This window comes from Tupaia chinensis, unplaced genomic scaffold, assembly GCF_000334495.1.
Source record: "Tupaia chinensis unplaced genomic scaffold, TupChi_1.0 Scaffold000320_2, whole genome shotgun sequence".
NCBI lineage: Eukaryota > Metazoa > Chordata > Mammalia > Scandentia > Tupaiidae > Tupaia > Tupaia belangeri.
This window is the reverse complement of record NW_006159814.1, coordinates 2987499-3006754: the sequence shown is the minus strand read 5'-3', so window position 1 is coordinate 3006754 and position 19256 is coordinate 2987499. Positions and strand designations below refer to the sequence as shown.

The window sequence follows — 19256 nt, the reverse complement described above, 5'->3', positions numbered from 1 at the left end:
TCCACTTAACATATACAGACTGTCTACCCTCTATGGTAAAGTCTGAAAAACTGGAGGACATAAAAGCATTGAAAATTGTTATGGACATTATGGACAAAGTGAAAAGAGAGTAGGAGAAGGCAAGAGTGTAGGTAAAGAAATTGGGGGGGAAATAGAGAGGTAAGACATTTGTGGGACACAGATATAGTTTATTACCTGTTGATGATGACGTGTGTAGTATTCTCAACTGGGCTGATATTATGCTGATTAAAGTGTCTTTACAATCTAAATGATATATAGCAATTGAATGTATAAATAAACAACAACAACAAAAAGAATGGAATTGCCAGATTTAGAGATCTGAAGGCCAAGGCTGACTGTTCTGCTGGTGTTATTTTTAATTCTATTTCCAGTGCCACAATAGAGTGATATTTAAGCAACTCCTACAGGCAAACGCCTTGCAGTTTCTCCAGATCGACAGCTGCAGACTGGGAAGTGTCAATGAGAACCTCTCAGTATTACTGATGGCCAAAAAATTTGAAAGTAAGGGTGCTGTGGAGGCTGCGAGCCAGACCTCCACTTCCCCTCCCATTGGACACCTGGGTTCCCTTGCTGGTCTTTGCAATGCACACAAAAGTCTATAGGTTGTCTTTTTTTTTTTTTTCTTAACTCTCATTTAGCCCCAATCAGGGAATCTTTGCTGATTTTCATCCTGAAATTTCATTCTTGAATATTAATGAATCATTTAATCACCTGCAGGCAGCAGAAAAACACACAAGGTTCTCTTTCAGCTCTTCCTCCATCTGCCCTATTCTTGACATTAAGTAGAAATCTTTCTTTTAGTTCCTGTTTGCCCCCATGCTGGTGGAGTTGGCCTCTGTGAATTGGTTCAGCACTTGATTATATTTGACTACATATCAGTCTCCACAAGCCTTCAAAACAGGTCAGTAATGTGGCATGAACTAATACTTTTCACTTTAATAGAGTCTCCTAGTCCTGGCCAGGCCTTTACTCATTTTGCTCTTGTGACCCGAAACACTAAGAATCCTGTCCTTTGGCACATCCTATAACTCAGAGACTCAGTTGGTTTTACTTCTGCTTCTCCCCAGAGGACAGGTCATTTGTCCCTCTGGAAGGGTAGGTTTGGTAGCTGACTCAACTTTATTCTGGATGTACATCGAGGGGTGGGTTTGCAATCAGAACTCCCTCGACCAGCTCCCGTTGCTAACTTTAGCTAACGTCCTGCTTTCATCGCATGTGTATGCTCTGCTCCTGTCCAGTTGCTTCCTCCTGACCCTGGAGTCTTCCATGATCTGACTTCGTCTTTATTTAGTTTCACTTTACTTCTCAGCATTCTCCAGGTGAGCTTTAAATGAAGACACTCTCTTTCCAGTCATCTGCACACAGACGGCAATGCTATTATGCTTTTCTTGTTTCCTGGAATTAAATGTATCACAGAAAGATCACTCAAAGTTTATAATGAACGTGTGAAAACATGCGTGGGAAAGGTAAAAACCAAATTCAGAACTCTGAGAAGGAAATGGTATCCATCAGGGTACACAGGGGTTTCCATTTTAATTGTGATGTAACCTTACTTCAGTTGGGTAGTGAATACACTGCTCCCTTTTCCACCTGAACTATTTTATACCATAAAAAAAGAATGATTAGATTGGAAAGAAGAAACTGCAACCTGGCCCTCCTTAGTTGAGAAACTGCCACTAGTAATTGATCTCACCTGAGTCTGAACCTTAGGTTGTTCATTTGGAAAATAAAGGTCAGGACTAAATCATTTTTCTTTTCCTTTCCAATTAAGATCCTATTCTGCAATGAAGACAGCTAATATTTCTTTTTTTTTTTTTTTCACTATAGGTCTCGTGCGCTTGCCAGACAGAGAGAGACATAGAGACAGAAAGCGAGAAATCACCCCCCAGGGGGGCTGGTCACACCTCAATCCCTTCTCCTCCATTCTCCTCTCGGGATCTTGGGCACGGACACACACACGCTCGGCGTGAGTTTTAAGCCACTGGGTCCGGGATGCGAACCACAGTCGACTACGTGGGAGTCCAGCAACATAGCCATTATGCTAACTGTTGGTTCCCAGGACAGCTAATATTTCTTGATTATTCTAACTTTCCCCCTCTCATTTCCATTCCTGCCTTTAGGACTAAAGGGAGGTTCCAACCAAATTTGAAAAGTGCAAATCTTGAGGGATGAGAAAGAGCCCCCACCCACCCTGCCTGCCCACACTTCAGGGCATCATTATGTCCAAGTGTGCTTGACACCCACCAAGCAGGTGCCAGTGCCTCACAGGCCCTGCTGCTCAGGGATGCCCTGTCCAGGTGAAACTGCCATCAGACCTAGACACCCTGTACTCCCACAGCGCAGCTTCTCTGTTCTATAATTTTGTGGGGAACACCCATTTCCAGCTCATCTTTTTTTTAAAAAAATTATTTATTTAATTTTATTCATTTTTTTCAATTTGACTAGAGAGAGACAGAAGCAAGCCACCAGGTCTGGGACTTGAACCATGGTTGGCCGTGTGAGTTTGTCCAATGCCTTAACCACCACACCACCTGCTGGTCCCTCCAGCTCATCTTTTTTAATTTACTTATTCTTCAATGAGTGCGAGAGACAGGGATAGCACCCTGACAGAGTCTTCACTATTATCCAACCCTCGCTTCAGGCAGGCCCCAGAACATGGGCATACACACGCCTGGCATAGTCAGGGTGCTCTTTGGATGCAAACTTGGAACCTTATGTGAGTCACCTCACAGAGTTGGGTTTTAGCACTGCACCACCACCATCCAGCCCCCATTATTCATCTTCCTTGGCCTGTCAGTTCTCTCCCACATGGCTAGGTCTTCATCCACTCCCTGTTCCTTATAGAGTACACGTAGCACATGTGATAGTCGATGACTTAGTGCCCATGCCCACTGGAACCATGAAGCCTGCTCTTGCTAATTCCTCCATGCATCCCCAGCACTGGACACATGGCCTACCTGTCACAGCTGATCATATTCAGGTGACTATTGTAAGACAGTTAAGTCACTTGCCCCAAGCCACAAAACTAGCAAGTGGCTGGCACAGACCTAAACAGACTGATTTGGACCCTAATACCTGTCTCTCCATCAAAATCATTAGTATAGCTGCAAAGAACCTCATTGGGTGACTTTCATCTGTCCATCTATTTTTTTTTTAATTTTTTTGGAGAGGTTTTTGCTATAGGGCGCGTGCGTTTGCCAGTCAGCCAGAGAGAGAGACAGAGACAAAAGCGAGAAATCACCCCCAGGGGGGATGGCCACGTTGCAATCCCTTCTCCTCCATTCTCGTCTTGGGATTTTGGGCACGCATGCACACATGCCCGGCATGAGTTTAAGCCACCGGGTCCAGGACTCGAACCATGGTTGACTACATGGGAGTCCAGCAACATAGCCATTACGCCTACTGCTGGTCCCTATCCATCTAATTTTTGACAAAAAGTACCAAGATAATCTAATATTGATTCTGAATTGGTGCCTTTTAGGCATCAGGAAACCTTTAGTTAAAAGGGATTTCAAGGTTCACTTTATCTAAGCTCTCATGTTGCTGCATTTTACAGATGAAAAGTACCTGAGACACAGAGGTTAGGGGATTTGCATGGAAACCCATAGTAGTATGACAACTGAGTCTCTGCCAGATCCTCTTCTCCTGTTCTCCCCTCTGCTTTACCATTAGCACCCACCAGTGATCCCCCTTCAGGCCTGGTTGCTCCAACCTGATTCCTTCCTCCTAGGATGTGTGAATATGTGGACCACCTGCACGAACACTTCAAGTACCCTGTGACAATCAAGCAAGCATCCTACATGCCTCCTCAGGTGAGCCATGGCCTGGCAGGCCTCACAGAAGGTTCACTGCCACCACTGTTTACCCAATTTCATTACTAGAGCAGGAGCACACGACTCTGACTCGTTTTTCATTAACTAGAAACAAATGGCTCTTTAGATAATATATTCCTAAGGCCCAAAGGTCAGGGATCAAAGGATAAATCATCCCTAACAAAGTTTCTCTGATGTTGGGCTTTCCTTACTAGCTGAGACCTTCAAACATGCATTCCTTATGAAAATAAACAAACAAAACAACAACAAAAAAACAACCCTGGTACCACCTAACAGCTTAGTGACCTAAAAGGTTAGACTACACTCCGTTATCTGGGCTGTTGATCCTGATCATGTTCAAGAGATCGTGCTCATTTTTTCCCACAGAAACTGAACCATCAAAGCAAGTTTAATTGCTAATCCTGGCAAGTATCCAGTGAACTATGCACCACTTCAAATAGTCTGAAGACTTTTCAAATACAAGGGGACTCTAAAGGTTCATGGAAAAAAAGGAATTTTTACTTTAGTGCAAAAAACTTTTTTTGAAAAAATGTTTTTTCCTAATATGCATTTCCATGAATTTGTTTGCTATAGGGTTATGTGCACTACCGAAGAGAACTGCTGAGCAAGGGAAAGTGAGATATCACCCTCCCCCCTGCCCCCACCAGGGGATGGCCATGCCACAATCTCTTCTCCATTTTTCTCTTGGGATTTTGAGCATACACACACCCACCCTGCATGTTTTTCAAGCAGCTGGGTCTACGATTCAAACTGCAAAGTTGGCCATGTGGGATCCAGGCACCTTAACCATGCTACCTGCTAGCCCTTCATGAATTTTTTTTTTTTTGAGAGGTTTTCACTATAGGGCGCGTGCGCTCGCCAGACAGAGAGAGACATAGAGATAGAAAGCGAGAAATCACCCCCCAGGGGGGATGGTCACGCCGCAATCCCTTCTCCTCCATTCTCCTCTCGGGATCTTGGGCACGCACGCACACGTGCCCGGCGTGAGTTTTTAAGCCACCGGGTCCGGGACACGAACTGCGGTCGACCACGTGGGAGTCCAGCGACATAGCCATTACGCTAACTGCTGGTTCCCTTCATGAATTTTTTGAAGACCTCATATATTGAATCAATTGCCTCTGGCTTAGACTTAAAAGCAGAAATGGGAACAACAAAAATACATAAAACATGTTTTTGTTCCAGGTAGTGATTAAGGCTACTTAATTTTTTGTCTTTGATAGGATGCTGGCTATTCAACAGAAATGAAGGAGGAATCTGTACAGAAACACCAATATCCAGATGGTGAAGTCTGGAAAAAACTCCTCGCTGCTCAAGAAAATTAAGTGTTCAGCCTTGACACCTTTTACCTTTTTAAAGTGAAAAGGCTTAAAATGTCTTGGATATAGTTTTATATATATATATATAAACTTACCCTACCAATCAGATAAATTCAGCTGAGTCGTCATGTTAACCTCAGGAACCAGTCATCATTGTTACTTGATTCTTATAGCAAATCAATTATTTTCTTTTCTTTGGAGGGGGGAAGGGAGAAGTTTTTGCTATAGGGCACATGCACTTGCCAGAAAGACAGAGACAGAAAGTGAGAAATCACCCCACGGGGGGCGGGGGGGGGGATGCCACGCCTCAATCCCTTCTTCATTCTCCTCTTGGGATCTTGAATCAATACATTTTCTATTTAATCCTTAGACAACTTTAGATTTCACTAATCCTAAATCCGAGATGTTCTTACAAAATTTCTATCAAGTACTTTAGTACCTGGACATTAAACTGCACTTTAAAAATAAGCAACATGTTGTATAATTTGTTGGAACCCTTCCTTATTCTATTTAACACTTGTCATAAATTAATTAGCAGAATCAAAATAGTTCCACAGCTCCACGGGGTATCTAGTATGCAAAAAAGGAAGATTTCGCTGATTAGCTCAAAAGTGGTTTAGCTCCCCTTTTCTTGCTCAGTCTAAGCATAAAGAATTCACACCATATGAAATTAGTGAGAGCAAAGTGATATTGTATAACTTTTATAGCCCTTATAAAAAACTTTACCCTAAATGGTTATGTTATACACACACACACACACATGTGTGTATATATCTATATATACTATATTTGGTCGTCAGAAAAGTCATGACATATTTTTCATTGCAAAGATGAGTCATGACTTTTCTGACAAATTATATACACACACACACACACACACACATATATGTGTGTAAGTCCCCCTCCAACCCCCCCCCAATGATAGAAGGGAAAAAGGACCCTTAACTGGGTCTTGTCATGCTGCAGCTCATCAGGATCTTGGGCGTGAGTGCAAGTGCCTAGCATGTTTTCAAGCTGATTTAGGGATATGAACCCATAGCTGGCCGTGTCATTTTCAGCACTGCAGTTCAGTTTGCTATGAAGTAAGCCACCAGGCTGGGTCAGTCATTATATATACTTTAATGATAAAATGCAGCTAGAATGAGATCAATCAGGGTAAAATATAGTCAACATTTAAAAATACCTCTAACCCTCTCAGTAGCATCCTAACAAGAATATAACATATGTTTACTTAGGAAGGTGGAAGGTTCATTTAAATCTATTTCAGGCAGGAACTGAGCAGATAAATGGCAACATGAAATGAAAAAAAAAAAAAAAGAGCAAACACAAAATATTATAGCAATATATAAAACAAATATAACTTTAATTGTGCATAACCACACTATATAAACATTATGACTGATGTTCTTCAGCCTGCTCAAATTGTGAGAATAGCTTATGTAATTCTTGGAATGTATATACCTTCATAAAGATGTAAGATTGAAATGTGTGTACGTGTTTTTCTTAAAAGTATATAAAATCTCTCTCCTCACTTTATTGATAATCTCAGCATTTTCATACACCCTCAGAAAGTTAACCAAACTCAAAGCTTTTTATTACTAGAACTGGCACTGATATATTTGCCAGTGGAGACATTCTTAAAAGTTAGTGAATTTAAAAAGGAAAAAACGTTAATGGCTAATAACTAACAGGTCACTGAAGATTTTTGACCTAGTTCTTTTCTTCAGAGCAAAAAGACCTTTCACCTGGGCATCCAGCCCAGTCCCTACAGACTGACAGTATCCTTCACACAACTCCTCTGAAAGTACTCTAAAGAGCCATTTCCATTTTAATAGTCGGATGTGGATTGTATCCTTCGATCTGAAAGTCTTCAGCTTTGAAATCATCAATTTTCTCAACTTTTCGAAGAATTTTGAGCTTCGGAAAAGGTCTTGGTTCTCTCTGAAGCTAAAAACAAGAAAGTAAGACCATTATTTTACCCTATGTGTAAAACCTGTTTTCATTCTGTTCATCTGTCTCATGAAATAAGTACACAATATTCTATCAACACAGTTTAATTTTATTTTACAAGGACATAACACTGTAGATTCCTTGTCCCTGGTGCACAACTCTACTGGAGCAAAACCCAGCAGCTCTCAAGCACTGATCAAGGATAAGGATATTCTGTGAGGATGCACATTTTTGGGAGCCTGGTGGTTCATCAGATATAAGTGGTTATAATCGCTCTTGGTAAATTTATTCAAGATGGAGACATAGCCCTTTACTTTTCTATTTGTAACTCATAGTAGCACTCAGTTCGACAATTCCTGTTCCGACTGTCAGGAAAGGAAAAGTGACATCTCTTGACAACTAACAGAAAGGGATGCGAGTCAGGATTCCTGGAAGGAACAGACAGTGGCAGTTAGGATAAGGACATGGGTACCGACCTCACATTCCTGGTTTTGCCCTGACAGCCAGAGAGAGAAGCACTGGGATAAGCCTGAGGTCGCCCTCCACTCACAGCTACCAAGATCCCAAAGGAGTAACTTTCAAAACCTGAATCTCATCTGGACAGGGCTAAGTGTTTTTGGTTCCAAATTGTTTTTTCTTGGGGCTATGAGGTACAGACATGCTTTTATTCTTATAGCCGGTTCAAGTCATCTATTGGCTGTTAAGTTAGGGATCTGAACAGACAGACTTTTGCAAGTTCATACCTAAATACTGTATTTCACACAACATTAAGGGAAAACATTTGCATCTTAATTCTCCTTGAGGTAAAAATTCAAGTTAAAATGTTATCTGTGGGAGGGCCCAAATCTTCTGGCCTGAATGTGGCTTTCCTCTCTGCACTCGTGCTTCGTACCTTACTTAACCCACCTAACATGTGAAGTGCCTGTGGTTGCTGAGGCAGATGTCTGTCCTGTCCCTGTCTACCACCATTCCCCAGCCTGAAGCCTGTGACTGGAGGACAGTCATCATGGACACAGCAGTGAGCGTAATGGTAGACCATATCCTGTAAGTCAAACCACTTAGCAAAGAAAGGTCTTGAACTCAAAGCGTAACAGGTCAAATCCTTACCTGAATTTTCAGCGGCTCAACATGATTCAGGTAAATATGTGCATCTCCCAAAGTGTGTACAAAGTCACCTGGCTAAATCCCACGGGAGAAAGCAAAACGATACATTTTAGTTTCCATTCCTTTAAAACATATTACTTAAAAACACAGAGTAGGCAGATAACCCAAGGCCTTTCAAAAACAGAATTTAACCAGTGTAGCTTTTGGGAAAAGTTAAGCTGTTAAAGTTCTACTCTAAACAGCCCACATAAGCCTGTTTAAGACAGGAAAACTCCCTGGAAACTCACAAAGTGAGCCAGTTCATGTCTCTTTTTTTATACATGAGGGGACTTAAACAAGTTCACAGCATTATGGCATTAAAGTGAGTTTACTTCAGTGCCCCCCCAAAAATAATAAAATCCATTTTTTTCATAATATGTAGTTTCTATAAAAATTCTGATGACCTCATGTGTGTGTGTGTGTGTGTGTGTGTGTGTGTGTGTCCCCAATTTGCTAGAGGGCACATGCACTTGCCAAGGAGACAGAGAAAACGCCTCCCCAGGGAGGGATGGGTATGCCACAATCTTCTCCTCTTGGGATTTTGGGGATGTGCACACACACACCCATCTGTGTTTTTCAAGCTGCCACATCTGGGATTCAAGCCACATCCCTGGTTGGCCTTGGACCTCTTGTATGTCAAATTTTAAAACTTAGCAGAGACTCAGGCCAGCAGGTGGCATGGAAGTTAAGATGGCCTGATCCCATGTGGCCAACTGCGTGGTTTGAATCCTAACCCCAGCAGCTTGAAAACCATACAGGGCACATGTGCGTCTGTGCCAAGAATCCCGAGAGGAGAATGGGGAAGAAGGGATCTTGGCATGGCCATCCCTACAGGGGGTGATTTCTAACTTTCTCTATCCTGCCTCCCCTGACAAGCTCATGTACCCTACAGCAAAAACTAAAATAAAATAAACTTATCAGAGACTGAATTCTTTGCAATTCACTTTCCACATCAAAGAATCAAAGATCCCAGTGCATGAGGCTGGCAACAATCATTCTTTGGAAAGCAGCCCACCTTAAGGCCTGTGATGTGTGCAATCATATACGTGAGCAGGGCATAGCTGGCAATGTTGAAGGGCACGCCCAGGCCCATGTCTCCTGACCTCTGGTAGAGCTGGCAGGACAGCTCACCATCCACCACGTAGAACTGGCAGAGCGCATGGCATGGAGGCAGCGCCATCAGAGGGAGATCTGAGGAATAGCACAGAGGAGAGTAAGGGAGGGTGGTGGCTTTGAGGAACACAGTGTAGGCAAAGTACAAATGGAGAGAAATAGAAGAAAACTCACATGGTGGGGGACACAAGAATGGGCTAGTGGCTGGCGTGGCCCGCCAAGCACGCCGGCCCCCGCCATGACTCATCCCTTCCCATCATGTCAAAAGCAGAACATTCCCCCCACTCCTCAAAGCAATTGCACAAAGCTAAGGGAGACCATCCAAATGCATGAGATTTATGCAGATGTAGGTTTACAGCTAAAGCTGTGCTCTGCCATCCAAGCTGAAATTAAGGATGTGCACTACCTTCATGGCACCAAACAACAAACACAGCGGGAACTATGTCATCTGCAGGGGCCATAGGAAACTGGTGCCTCGAGCACACCTTACTGTATTACAAGTCTCTATAGTAGATGCAAATGTTACGCACTGGGCACTTACTGGTAGAGCATTTAACTTCACAATATAATTGTTAAGAATGTTAATAATAGTAAGGTGGAGGGAACCTGAAACTTGACCTGGACCAATTTCAAATGTCATACAATCTTGTATGCAATTTTACAGGCAATTTAAAGCCATTTTTAGAGTTAAGAACAAGCATAAATAAATAAAGATCTGGGTCCAATTCCAAAACGGCTCTGAAGGTGAAAACGAGGCAAATTGTGACTTGCCCTTGGTTACAAAACCGTTATTAGTGTGGCTGGGGCAGTCTTTTGTGGGTGGGGCGGGCGTTGTCCCCCCCCCTGCCTCTGCCCAGTGTCTCTACATAATGCTACCTTGCTTCCCTCTGTGCTAACAGTATGATGATAGGGAGGCGCCACCTTTTGGATTCCAAGCACACATGATGAGTCTTCTGTCGTTAGGATTGGCTTTGATGGTGTCAATCACTTTTTGCAGTTGGTCTACTCCTTGCCCAGAATAATCTGTAGCATGGTCAAAAAGAGAAAACATTTGCACACACTAATCACAGCATCTCCTGAGATGGCCTTTGAGGTCATCTAGTACAGCTGTCCACCCAATGTCACCCTTAACCCATGATTAGAAGAAAGCCAATGCATTCTGTAAATTTCTCAGATTTGGGGGGGAAGTTCAAGGCCCTATCTGAGCTCCTGGGTCTGTTCTCTGAAGCTATAACAAAGTCTATTTTACTTTCTGTACACAAGAGCTTTAAATATTGGGTCTGTCATAATGTTACCTCCTCCCCACTCCCTATTGTTAACCTCCTCCAAACAACTTTAGTTTCTACTGCTGGTCCCCAAGGGAATTTATCTCTATACCCATAAGTCATTCTTGTCATACTTTACTGACATGTCTAGTTTAAACTAGTCCCATACAAAGTACTAGTTCTTAAACAGAATATAGCAATCCATACACATTCAGACTAAGAGGACTGTAAGTTCCTCTGGATGACCTAAGCACTATTCTGCCCACACTTCCACCTATAATTATGATTTAGTGGCTAAACACGCTATTGACTTGTAAATATCAGGAAATCTCTATAATGATTACACCACCTTCCATTTTTCTTCCATTTCTGGTCTCTAGACTTTAACTCCTTGCCTTCCTTCTGAGATGGAAGTGGAAATTAAGAAATGATTTGTTAACTGCAGTGCAGAGCTTCATGTCTCCTTTTATAAAACTTACACTTGTTGTGTTAAACAATGTTCTGGTCCAATAGCTCTCAAATTTTTTTGAGGAAAGTCCTCTCACAACCACAGTTCCAGAAAAGGTAACACCAAAGATTTTTTAAAAGCTGAAATGTGATAGAATAGTTCTGTATTTTGACCATAGTGGTGGTTCTATGAATCTAAAATCATAGACATATAAGAGGAACTTCAAAGAGTTTGTGGAGAAATGGTATTAAAGTACGAGCTTATTTTAGTGCAAAGAAATATTAAATCTATATATAGCTTTTTTGTTTGTTTATTTATTTATTTTTTTATTTTTTCAGAGATGCTTGCTATAGGGCGTGTGCACTTGCTGGAGAGAAAAACAGACAGAAAGTGAGCTATCTCCCTTGCAGGGATGGCCATGCCGCAATCCCTTCTCCTCAGTTCTCCTCTTGGGACTTTTGGCATGCATGCACACGTGCCCAGCATAAATTTTAAGCCACAGGGTGTGGGACTCGAACTATGTTCAACTACATGGTAGTCCAGCAACTTAACCATTATACCATCTGCTGGTCCCATAGGTTTTTTTCTTCCTTTTTTTTTTTTAAAGTATGAACTTTTTTTTTTTTTGAGAGGTTTTCGCTATAGGGCGCGTGCGCTCGCCAGACAGACAGAGAGAGACATAGAGACAGAAAGCGAGAAATCACCCCCCAGAGGGGATGGTCACGCCGCAATCCCTTCTCCTCCATTCTCCTCTCGGGATCTTGGGCACGCACGCACACGCGCCCAGCGTGAGTTTTAAGCCACCGGGTCCGGGACGCGAACTGCAGTCAACTATGTGGGAGCCCAGCGACAAAGCCATTACGCTAACTGCTGGTTCCCTGTTTCCATGAACTTTTTGAAGACCCATCTTGCACACAAATAAGTGCGTGTAAAACTGATAAAGTCTAGTAAGCTCTGTGGACCACACCAATGTCAACTCATATAAGCTCTTACATAAGATATTACTATGGGATGAAGTGAGCATATAGAGGACCTCTCTCTATATATGTGTGTATATTTTTCCCTGTAATTATTTCAAAATAAAATTTAAAAACAGACTCTCCTACTGAAATTCAATAGCTGAACATTCATATTACTCTAAAGTCATAATTTTATTAGGTCCCTGAGCAACAAGAAATATTGAACATTAGGAAGGACTTAAGGCTCCACTGGCCAGGGGAATGGCCTCACACCCTAAGAAGGATGTCCTAGGCCAATGATCACAGCCTAACAATTGGCAGAGCATTTATCTGCAGAGACAGTTTAGCCCACATAGCATACTTTTTTTTATTGTCGTAAAGTATACTTGACATTGGTGGACCAGCAGTTAGCATAATGGCTATGTCACTGAACTCCCATGTAGTCGAACACGGTTCGAGTCCCGGACCCAGTGGCTTAAAACTCACACCGGGCGTGTGTGTGTGCGTGCCCAAGATCCCAAGAAGAGAATGGAGGAGAAGGGATTGTGGCATGGCCATCCCCCTGGGGGGTGACTTCTCGATTTCTGTCTATCTTTCTGGCAAGTGCACACACCCTATAGCAAAAACCTCCCCCCCCCCCAAATTGACCATTATTATAACTATTTTTAAGTATAGTTGAGTGGAATTAAGTACATTCATGCTGTTGTGCAACCATCCTCGCTCTCCATTTGCAGAACTTTTTCATCATCCCAGAGTGAAATCTGTACCCATTAAACAATAACGCTCCACTCCCCCTCCTCCCAGCCTCTGACAGCCAGCATTCTATTTTCTCTATGAATCTGCCTACTCTAGGTCCAAAAAGCATTTTTCAACTCCTTGAAGTTACCAACATTTAAACGATCTCATGATCACACATAAATGCAGATTTTAGGCTTTTACTGAAGGATGCTGATGACACTGGGCCCAAATCTCTCCAGCTGGCTGAAAGTGAGATATGACTGTCCCCTTTAGATAAGTGTCAGACTCTCAGGTTGCTGGCCCCTGTCCAGCCAGTAAACTGTTACTTTCTGTATATTCTGTGTTTGTATTCATCCCAACCCTAGGTGAGCATTAGCTTTTGTAACCCCTGTCCTAGGGACAGGTAGGACAAGAAAAGTCAAAGCATAGATTATGAGCTCCAGGACACTCGGCAAGTAATCCCACTGACAACTACGGGGGAAGGTGAAAAGTCTAAAAGTCAGATACTCCATTCTTCCTCCACCAGAGTAGGCAGAGAGGGTTCCGCAGGGCACTGGGCTATCACACCAGCGCCACCTACAGGAGGCTGGTGGCTCAGCCTTGGAAAGGGGGACAGAAGCTGCCCCACTGTAATCCTGGGCATCTGGTCCCACAGATGAACTTCCCCCCATTCTAGTCCTCAAAATAGACACAAACTGTGTTACTATCTACAAGTGACACAGGTGAGTAAAGTGCCAAGTACCCAATAAATGCTAATCACCAAGAGTATGCTGGACTCTCACGAGGTTTAGTTGTGGCTCCTCTACTGTGCCCTGGCATAGCCTCTTATAAGGCCCAAGTTACATACCCGTTCCCCAGAAACGATTCAGCATCACCCAGACAGGCTGAACACTGGAGCAAGCTCATCCCTATAACAGCAAGGGGGAAACCCAAGGAACTGTTCTGCCTCCTTACCTGAATCCATATTTTTGTATTCTGCCCCAAAATGTCTCCACTGGAAGCCATAAACAGGACCCAAGTCGCCTTCTTCTCTGGTGGAGAATCCCTGGCTGTCCAAAAAGTCTCGAGATCCATTGGCATCCCAGATTTTCACTCCCTTAGAAGATAGTTCCTTGGCGTTTGTGGATCCCTGGAAGAGATGGGGAGAGCAGAGCAGGTATCCAAGTGAATTCTGAGCCATCTCCTTGACCTGCTAGGGAACAGGCACTAAAAGCCTTCCCTATTAATAAGCAGACAGGTTCCAGCACACACTATTTTTTAAAGTTTATCTATTTCTTCCAAGAGAAAGGGGAGAGGAGTGGCTGACAAGCAAATTCAATAGGATCGTCACACTATGATCTACCTCCAGCCTGCCCAGATCATGGCATACACATGCCCAGCATGTACAGGGAGGCCCTTGAATGCAAACTCGGGCCCTTCCCATATAGGTAGAGCATTGTTTTACTGCTATGCCATTGGCTGGGCCCCAGCTCAAATTTTTGATGGTTTATAAGATGGTGTGATCCTTTTTTAGAACCACCTTCTCAAATATTTCCTTCTGTTCTCAACTAAGCTTTTTAGATTAAATGCTTGCAGTTCTTTAATTATTCCCTCATCTGACAGTTTTGTTTCTTAGTCAAATGTGTTTATGTCTAAATCTGATACCCAAAGTGAATGTAATGACTTATGCTATCTTTTCAGTTTATCTTATACGTGTCATATAGGCTCTTCCTAATGATTAGACTAATTAGTATCAGCTATTCAAGCAAATATGTCATACTAGAGTAAATTTCCTTCACATGTGCCATTATAAAGTTATGTTTGCCCCCAATTTACAAGTAACAGTTGTCTCTTTTTTTTTTTTTTTGCCAAGTACAGAGCCTAATGTGTACTTCTCTTATGTTTCGTCTCACTAGATTTGGCCCATGTATCCTGTATCCTGATCACATCTCCAGGTAGACAGACCCCATTTGCCTCTGGCATCTCTGGGTATGATGCACTCTAATGATGATAGATGAGGTGCTAGTACCACATCCATCCAACCTCAGTGCCTGGTCCTTCTACCTACCTTCTCCTCTGACCCACTCCCTGCCCCTTCGGGCCCCACTATCCTCATGAATAGCACTAGAGCTCATCAATAGCACTCATCACATGATCCCGAGGAGGATTACACAACACAAGCACAATGCCTGGTGCTTAGGAGATGCTAGCTACAGACTGCACCTCCCTTCATCTGTGGTGAGCCCGGGCTGCAGTGCAGCTACGCTCCGACTCTGGTATCTATCTGGTCAGGTCACCTATGGAACAGCTCTACCAGACCAGAGGTGAGTCTGAAGTTCCTGAAGGCCCCTGAAAAATGGTGAATAAGTTCAAACAGGTGAATGCATTTTACTTCTGAGCATCTCATTTCTTCCCTTTCTTTGTTGAGTTTTTTCTAAGTTTTGTATCTCCAACAAATCATTGCTCAATCTATCACATACAGCTTAAAAAGTCTCCCGTTTCCATCCATTTGGACTGGACTCTAGCTAGTTTACAAATATACTTCTTGCTTGGGACCAGCAGTTGGTGTAATGGCTATGTCGTTGGACCCCCATGTCGACCACAGTCCAAGTCCCGAACCCGGTGGCTTAACTCATGTCACGTGCATGTGCATGCATACCCTAGATCCGAAGAGAAGAATGGAGGAGAAGGAATTACGGCATGGCCATCCCCCCTGGGGGGTGATTTCTTGCTTTCTGTCTCTCTGGGTCTTTCTGGTGAGTGCACATGCCCTATAGCAAAAATCTCTAAAAAAAAGAATATACTTCTCATTTTCCCTTTCTCTCTCTAGTCAAATTAAATAATAATAATAATGATAACAAATGGAATTGAATAAATAAATACTTCTTTTTAAAAATTATTTTACTATTTATCTATTTTAATTTGACCAGACAGTAAGAGAGAGAGGAGAAAGAAAGAGAGAAAGCAAGCCACCAGGTCCAGGACTTGAACCACGGTCTGCCGTCCGCCATGTGGGAGTCCAGTGCCTTTAACCACCACGCCATCTGCCAGCCCCAATAAATAATTCTTAAAAAAAAAAAAAAATCATTTTCTGAGATCTTGATGATGCAACCAGAACCAGAAGTTCCTTGTCAGTTGAGTTAGGCCAGTGCAAAACAAAATACCCCAAAGAATACAGAACTAAGGAAAACTGGACTGAGAGCAAACATCAACTCTTACTAAAATAGGCTAAGAGGCCCTGGGTTTGGTTTGGCCCAACATCATATTAACAGAAGCCATACTAAATGTCCTTATATAAGGGGTCCCAAATTCTGCCATGGCCCAGAACTGAGTCCCTTTGCTCAGGGTTCTAGACAGAACATCACTGGAAATGGGTCAGCACATGGAATGAAGCAGAGCCCCCTAGCCTGTGTCCAAAGGACTGACGTGGCTCTTTGGGAGAGGTCTGTCTTATTACTGAAGAGATTCTTCTAGTTCACACAAACATGAGAACACTGCCAGGATCCACATTCAGTCCTGATACATGCTGAGTGCCCACTATGTGACAGGCCATGTACTAGGTCTGGGGATACAACACAGACAAGGAAACAAACTTTCTGCCCTCATGGAGCTTATGGCACATGTTCCTTAGATATTGCCTGACATCCCCTTCTAATGAGAGAAGAGGGAAGGCAGATGTTATACATCACATTAGATGCTTCTCTACGGAGAAAAACAAGAGGTGAAGAGAGAATTAGTCTTACACCAGGAAGTAAAGACAGGCTTGCCGAGCAGAGACTGGAAGTGAGGGAATCACGCTACATGTGGGTGCAGAAGGCCCCCGCACACTCCAGTGTGTTCAGAGATAAGCAAGGAAGCCAGTGCTGGAAAGGAGGCACCAACAAAGACCTTGGCTCTTGCTGAGTGAAGTGGGAACCACTAAGGGCTTCAGGCTGAGTGACAGGATCTGACTTTTAAGGGATCTCGCTGACTGCTATATTGAGAAAAGACTGGTTGACACCCAAGAGCAGCAACTTCTTTACCTTGATAAACCAAAGCAGCTCCTCCAAAACTCCCTTCCAGAATACACGTTTGGTTGTCAGCAGAGGAAATTCATCTGAAAAACAATTTGCCATACAATGAAGATGGGAAGACAAAATGCACCATCTGACCTTCTCTATGGGTGAAAACTACCCAGGAAGTAAGGCCCTGGAGCAACCAGAGGAACATCCAGAAAACTCATCCACTCTTCTGGATGCATCCAGAGCAGCATCCACCCAACTCCTGCCAAGTGGGTGCCCAAGAACAGGTGGAGGTTCCATGCTGTGAGGTCAGCTGGTGACAGAATTCAGACAGAGGTGGTCCCCTGAGCCCTGGTAACCACTAGACACAGGAATCCCACACAGAAGGCCATGGTGGAGGCAGGGATGCCCATGGAGAAAAGGGACGAAGTTACCATTCACATCCCAGGTAGCACAAATCCTGTTAGAGCTGGAAAGACAATACCCAAAACATGCCACAGCAAGCCTAAAGGCTCCCACAACTAATCCACGATGATCCTGCCAGAGTGAACTTGTGAGGACCAGGGGATAGCAGGTATCATACTAGTCAAAATTAAAGGGTAGTTAAAAAATGCTATTTAAATAATTTATTCTCTAATTTTTTTTAGCATGCCAAAAAATGGCAACTGTTTAAACACTTTATATGCATGATCTTATTTAATTCTCAATACAACTCTCCTTGAGGGACCAGGAAAACCTCCACTTCATAGATGCTAGGAGGCAATACAGAAGTCTACACAGCTTCAAGGTAAAAAGGAAACATTAAGTAATGGAGAAATAAATGCATAAAAGCTTGGGGGCAGCAAGTGGCATGATGGTTACAGCACTGGCTGACAGTGGTTGGAGTCCTAGATCTGGTGGCTTGAAAATCACACCAGGCACATGTGCGTGGGGGCCTAAAATCCCAGGAAGAGAACAGAGAAGGGATTGCTGAGTGATCATTTCTTCTGGGGAGTGATTTCTTACTTTTCCTCTCACTGTCTTTCTGTTGCACAAGCACGTGTGCCCTAAGGTAAAAACCTAAAAATCATCATAATCATCATCAAGCCAGTAGCATGTGCCCAAAATCCTGAAAGGAGAATGGAGGAGAACAGACTATGGTCATTCCTCCTAGGAGGTGATTTCTCACTTTCCCTTTCTCTGTCTCTCTCAGGTGAATACAAGCAATCTATGGCAAAAAAAAAGAAAAAAAAAAAAAGTAAAATCTCATCTCCAATTGCAGTACTATTTAGTCCTAGAAATGGTTGTATGGTTGACATTCATGCAACGCATAGTTTTCAAGTCTCTGCTTTTATCAATATTGCCTACTGGGTGTCATTTCCTCAATTTTTACCATATGGGCAACTAGAAACTGTACAGAATAACTTGCCTACAGGGGCAGGATCACAAACTAGGTCTGTGGAGCCACTGTACTGGAACTACCATGGATCTGCTCGGAGGAAACCGCCCCCCGGTTCTCCAAGGCGGATCAGCCACAGCAGCTGTGTATTTTTCAGTCTCTGAAAGGGGTATGGGGTGGAAAGTTTTCCCTTGACTACAGTGGATCTACTTCACCAGAGGTGGGTTCCCTGCTCACAACCACCCCCAACCCTGGTGGAGTACGCTCTTGGTTTCTCAGAGGTCAAGGCCATCGCGAGGCTTAAACACAGGAGTCCTCCTCCCCCAACGTGACATTGACCTTTCCTAACCCTGGGAAATAAAGGAGGGACAATCTGAGGCCTAACGTCCTGTGCCCCCACACCGCCCTTCTGTCCCCCAAAGCCTGATGCTAACAATCTCCAGGAGACACGTCCTCCTTGGGCAACATCCTGTTTTTAAGGAAACTTGGTTCCCGGGGCTGGAGCGAAACCGTCAAGTTCCGGCCCGGGCCAGTCGGTGCTCCCTTTCTCCCGCCGCCCCGCCCACATTGTTTTCGCTCCAGTTTTAAAGAAGGTCGGAAGGCGGGGCCGCCAACTGCCGAGGGAGGAGGGAGAGCGCAGGCCAGGCGCTCTGAACAGCCGCCGGAGCAAGCCCAGACTCGCCCACTCTGCAGCGGACGAGCGCTACTACAGGGGGTGGCCGCCGCTCTGGGGACAGCATAATTGGGGGGCTCACGCGCACAGGCCCAGCTGCCACTCCTCTGCCTGACCCGACCCGAGCCTCAGTTTTGGCGCCTCTAAAATGGGAACGGGGCTGCTGGCCCTCCGCGTGGGGTTGAGGTTAGGCCATGAGGCCCCCCGCGCCCGGCTCCCGGTCCCGCCCGCGGCCCCGCGGGTCACCTCGCAGGCTGTAGCGCGCCTGCATGCCGAACACGGACAGGGTGCCGGTGCCCGTGCGGTCCTCCTTCCGCGCGCCGCAGCGCAGGATGTGCTCGACCTGGCCCAGGTACTGCAGCTCCCCATGGGCCGACCGCGGCTCGGCATCCCGCTCCTGCGCGGCGGGCTGCGACGGCGGGCGCGACAGCTCTGAGCC

General features: G+C 44.2%; 2 protein-coding genes across 3 annotated transcripts in view; one reads left to right on the top strand and one right to left on the bottom strand.

Annotated features, from left to right (window-relative positions):
• ENOSF1 (enolase superfamily member 1) overlaps positions 1-5234 on the top strand; it is a 39922-nt gene extending 34688 nt beyond the window's left edge. For both annotated transcript variants that reach the window (XM_027773098.1, XM_006151609.3), the window contains 4 exons: positions 393-522; positions 823-922; positions 3752-3833; positions 5075-5234. In XM_027773098.1, coding sequence (XP_027628899.1) covers positions 393-522; positions 823-922; positions 3752-3833; positions 5075-5176 — 414 coding nt within the window. In that variant the 3' untranslated portion in view covers positions 5177-5234. The remainder of the gene's footprint in view (positions 1-392; positions 523-822; positions 923-3751; positions 3834-5074) is intronic.
• Positions 5235-6069: 835 nt separating this feature from the next.
• The window catches only part of TYMS (thymidylate synthetase), a 13453-nt gene continuing 266 nt past the window's right edge, over positions 6070-19256 (bottom strand). The window contains exons 2-8 of the mRNA XM_006151619.2: positions 19064-19253; positions 16788-16861; positions 13741-13915; positions 10298-10399; positions 9279-9454; positions 8228-8299; positions 6070-7117 (exon numbers count right to left, since the gene is read on the bottom strand). Of these exons, the coding sequence (XP_006151681.1) occupies positions 6980-7117; positions 8228-8299; positions 9279-9454; positions 10298-10399; positions 13741-13915; positions 16788-16861; positions 19064-19253 (927 nt within the window). The 3' untranslated portion in view covers positions 6070-6979. The remainder of the gene's footprint in view (positions 7118-8227; positions 8300-9278; positions 9455-10297; positions 10400-13740; positions 13916-16787; positions 16862-19063; positions 19254-19256) is intronic.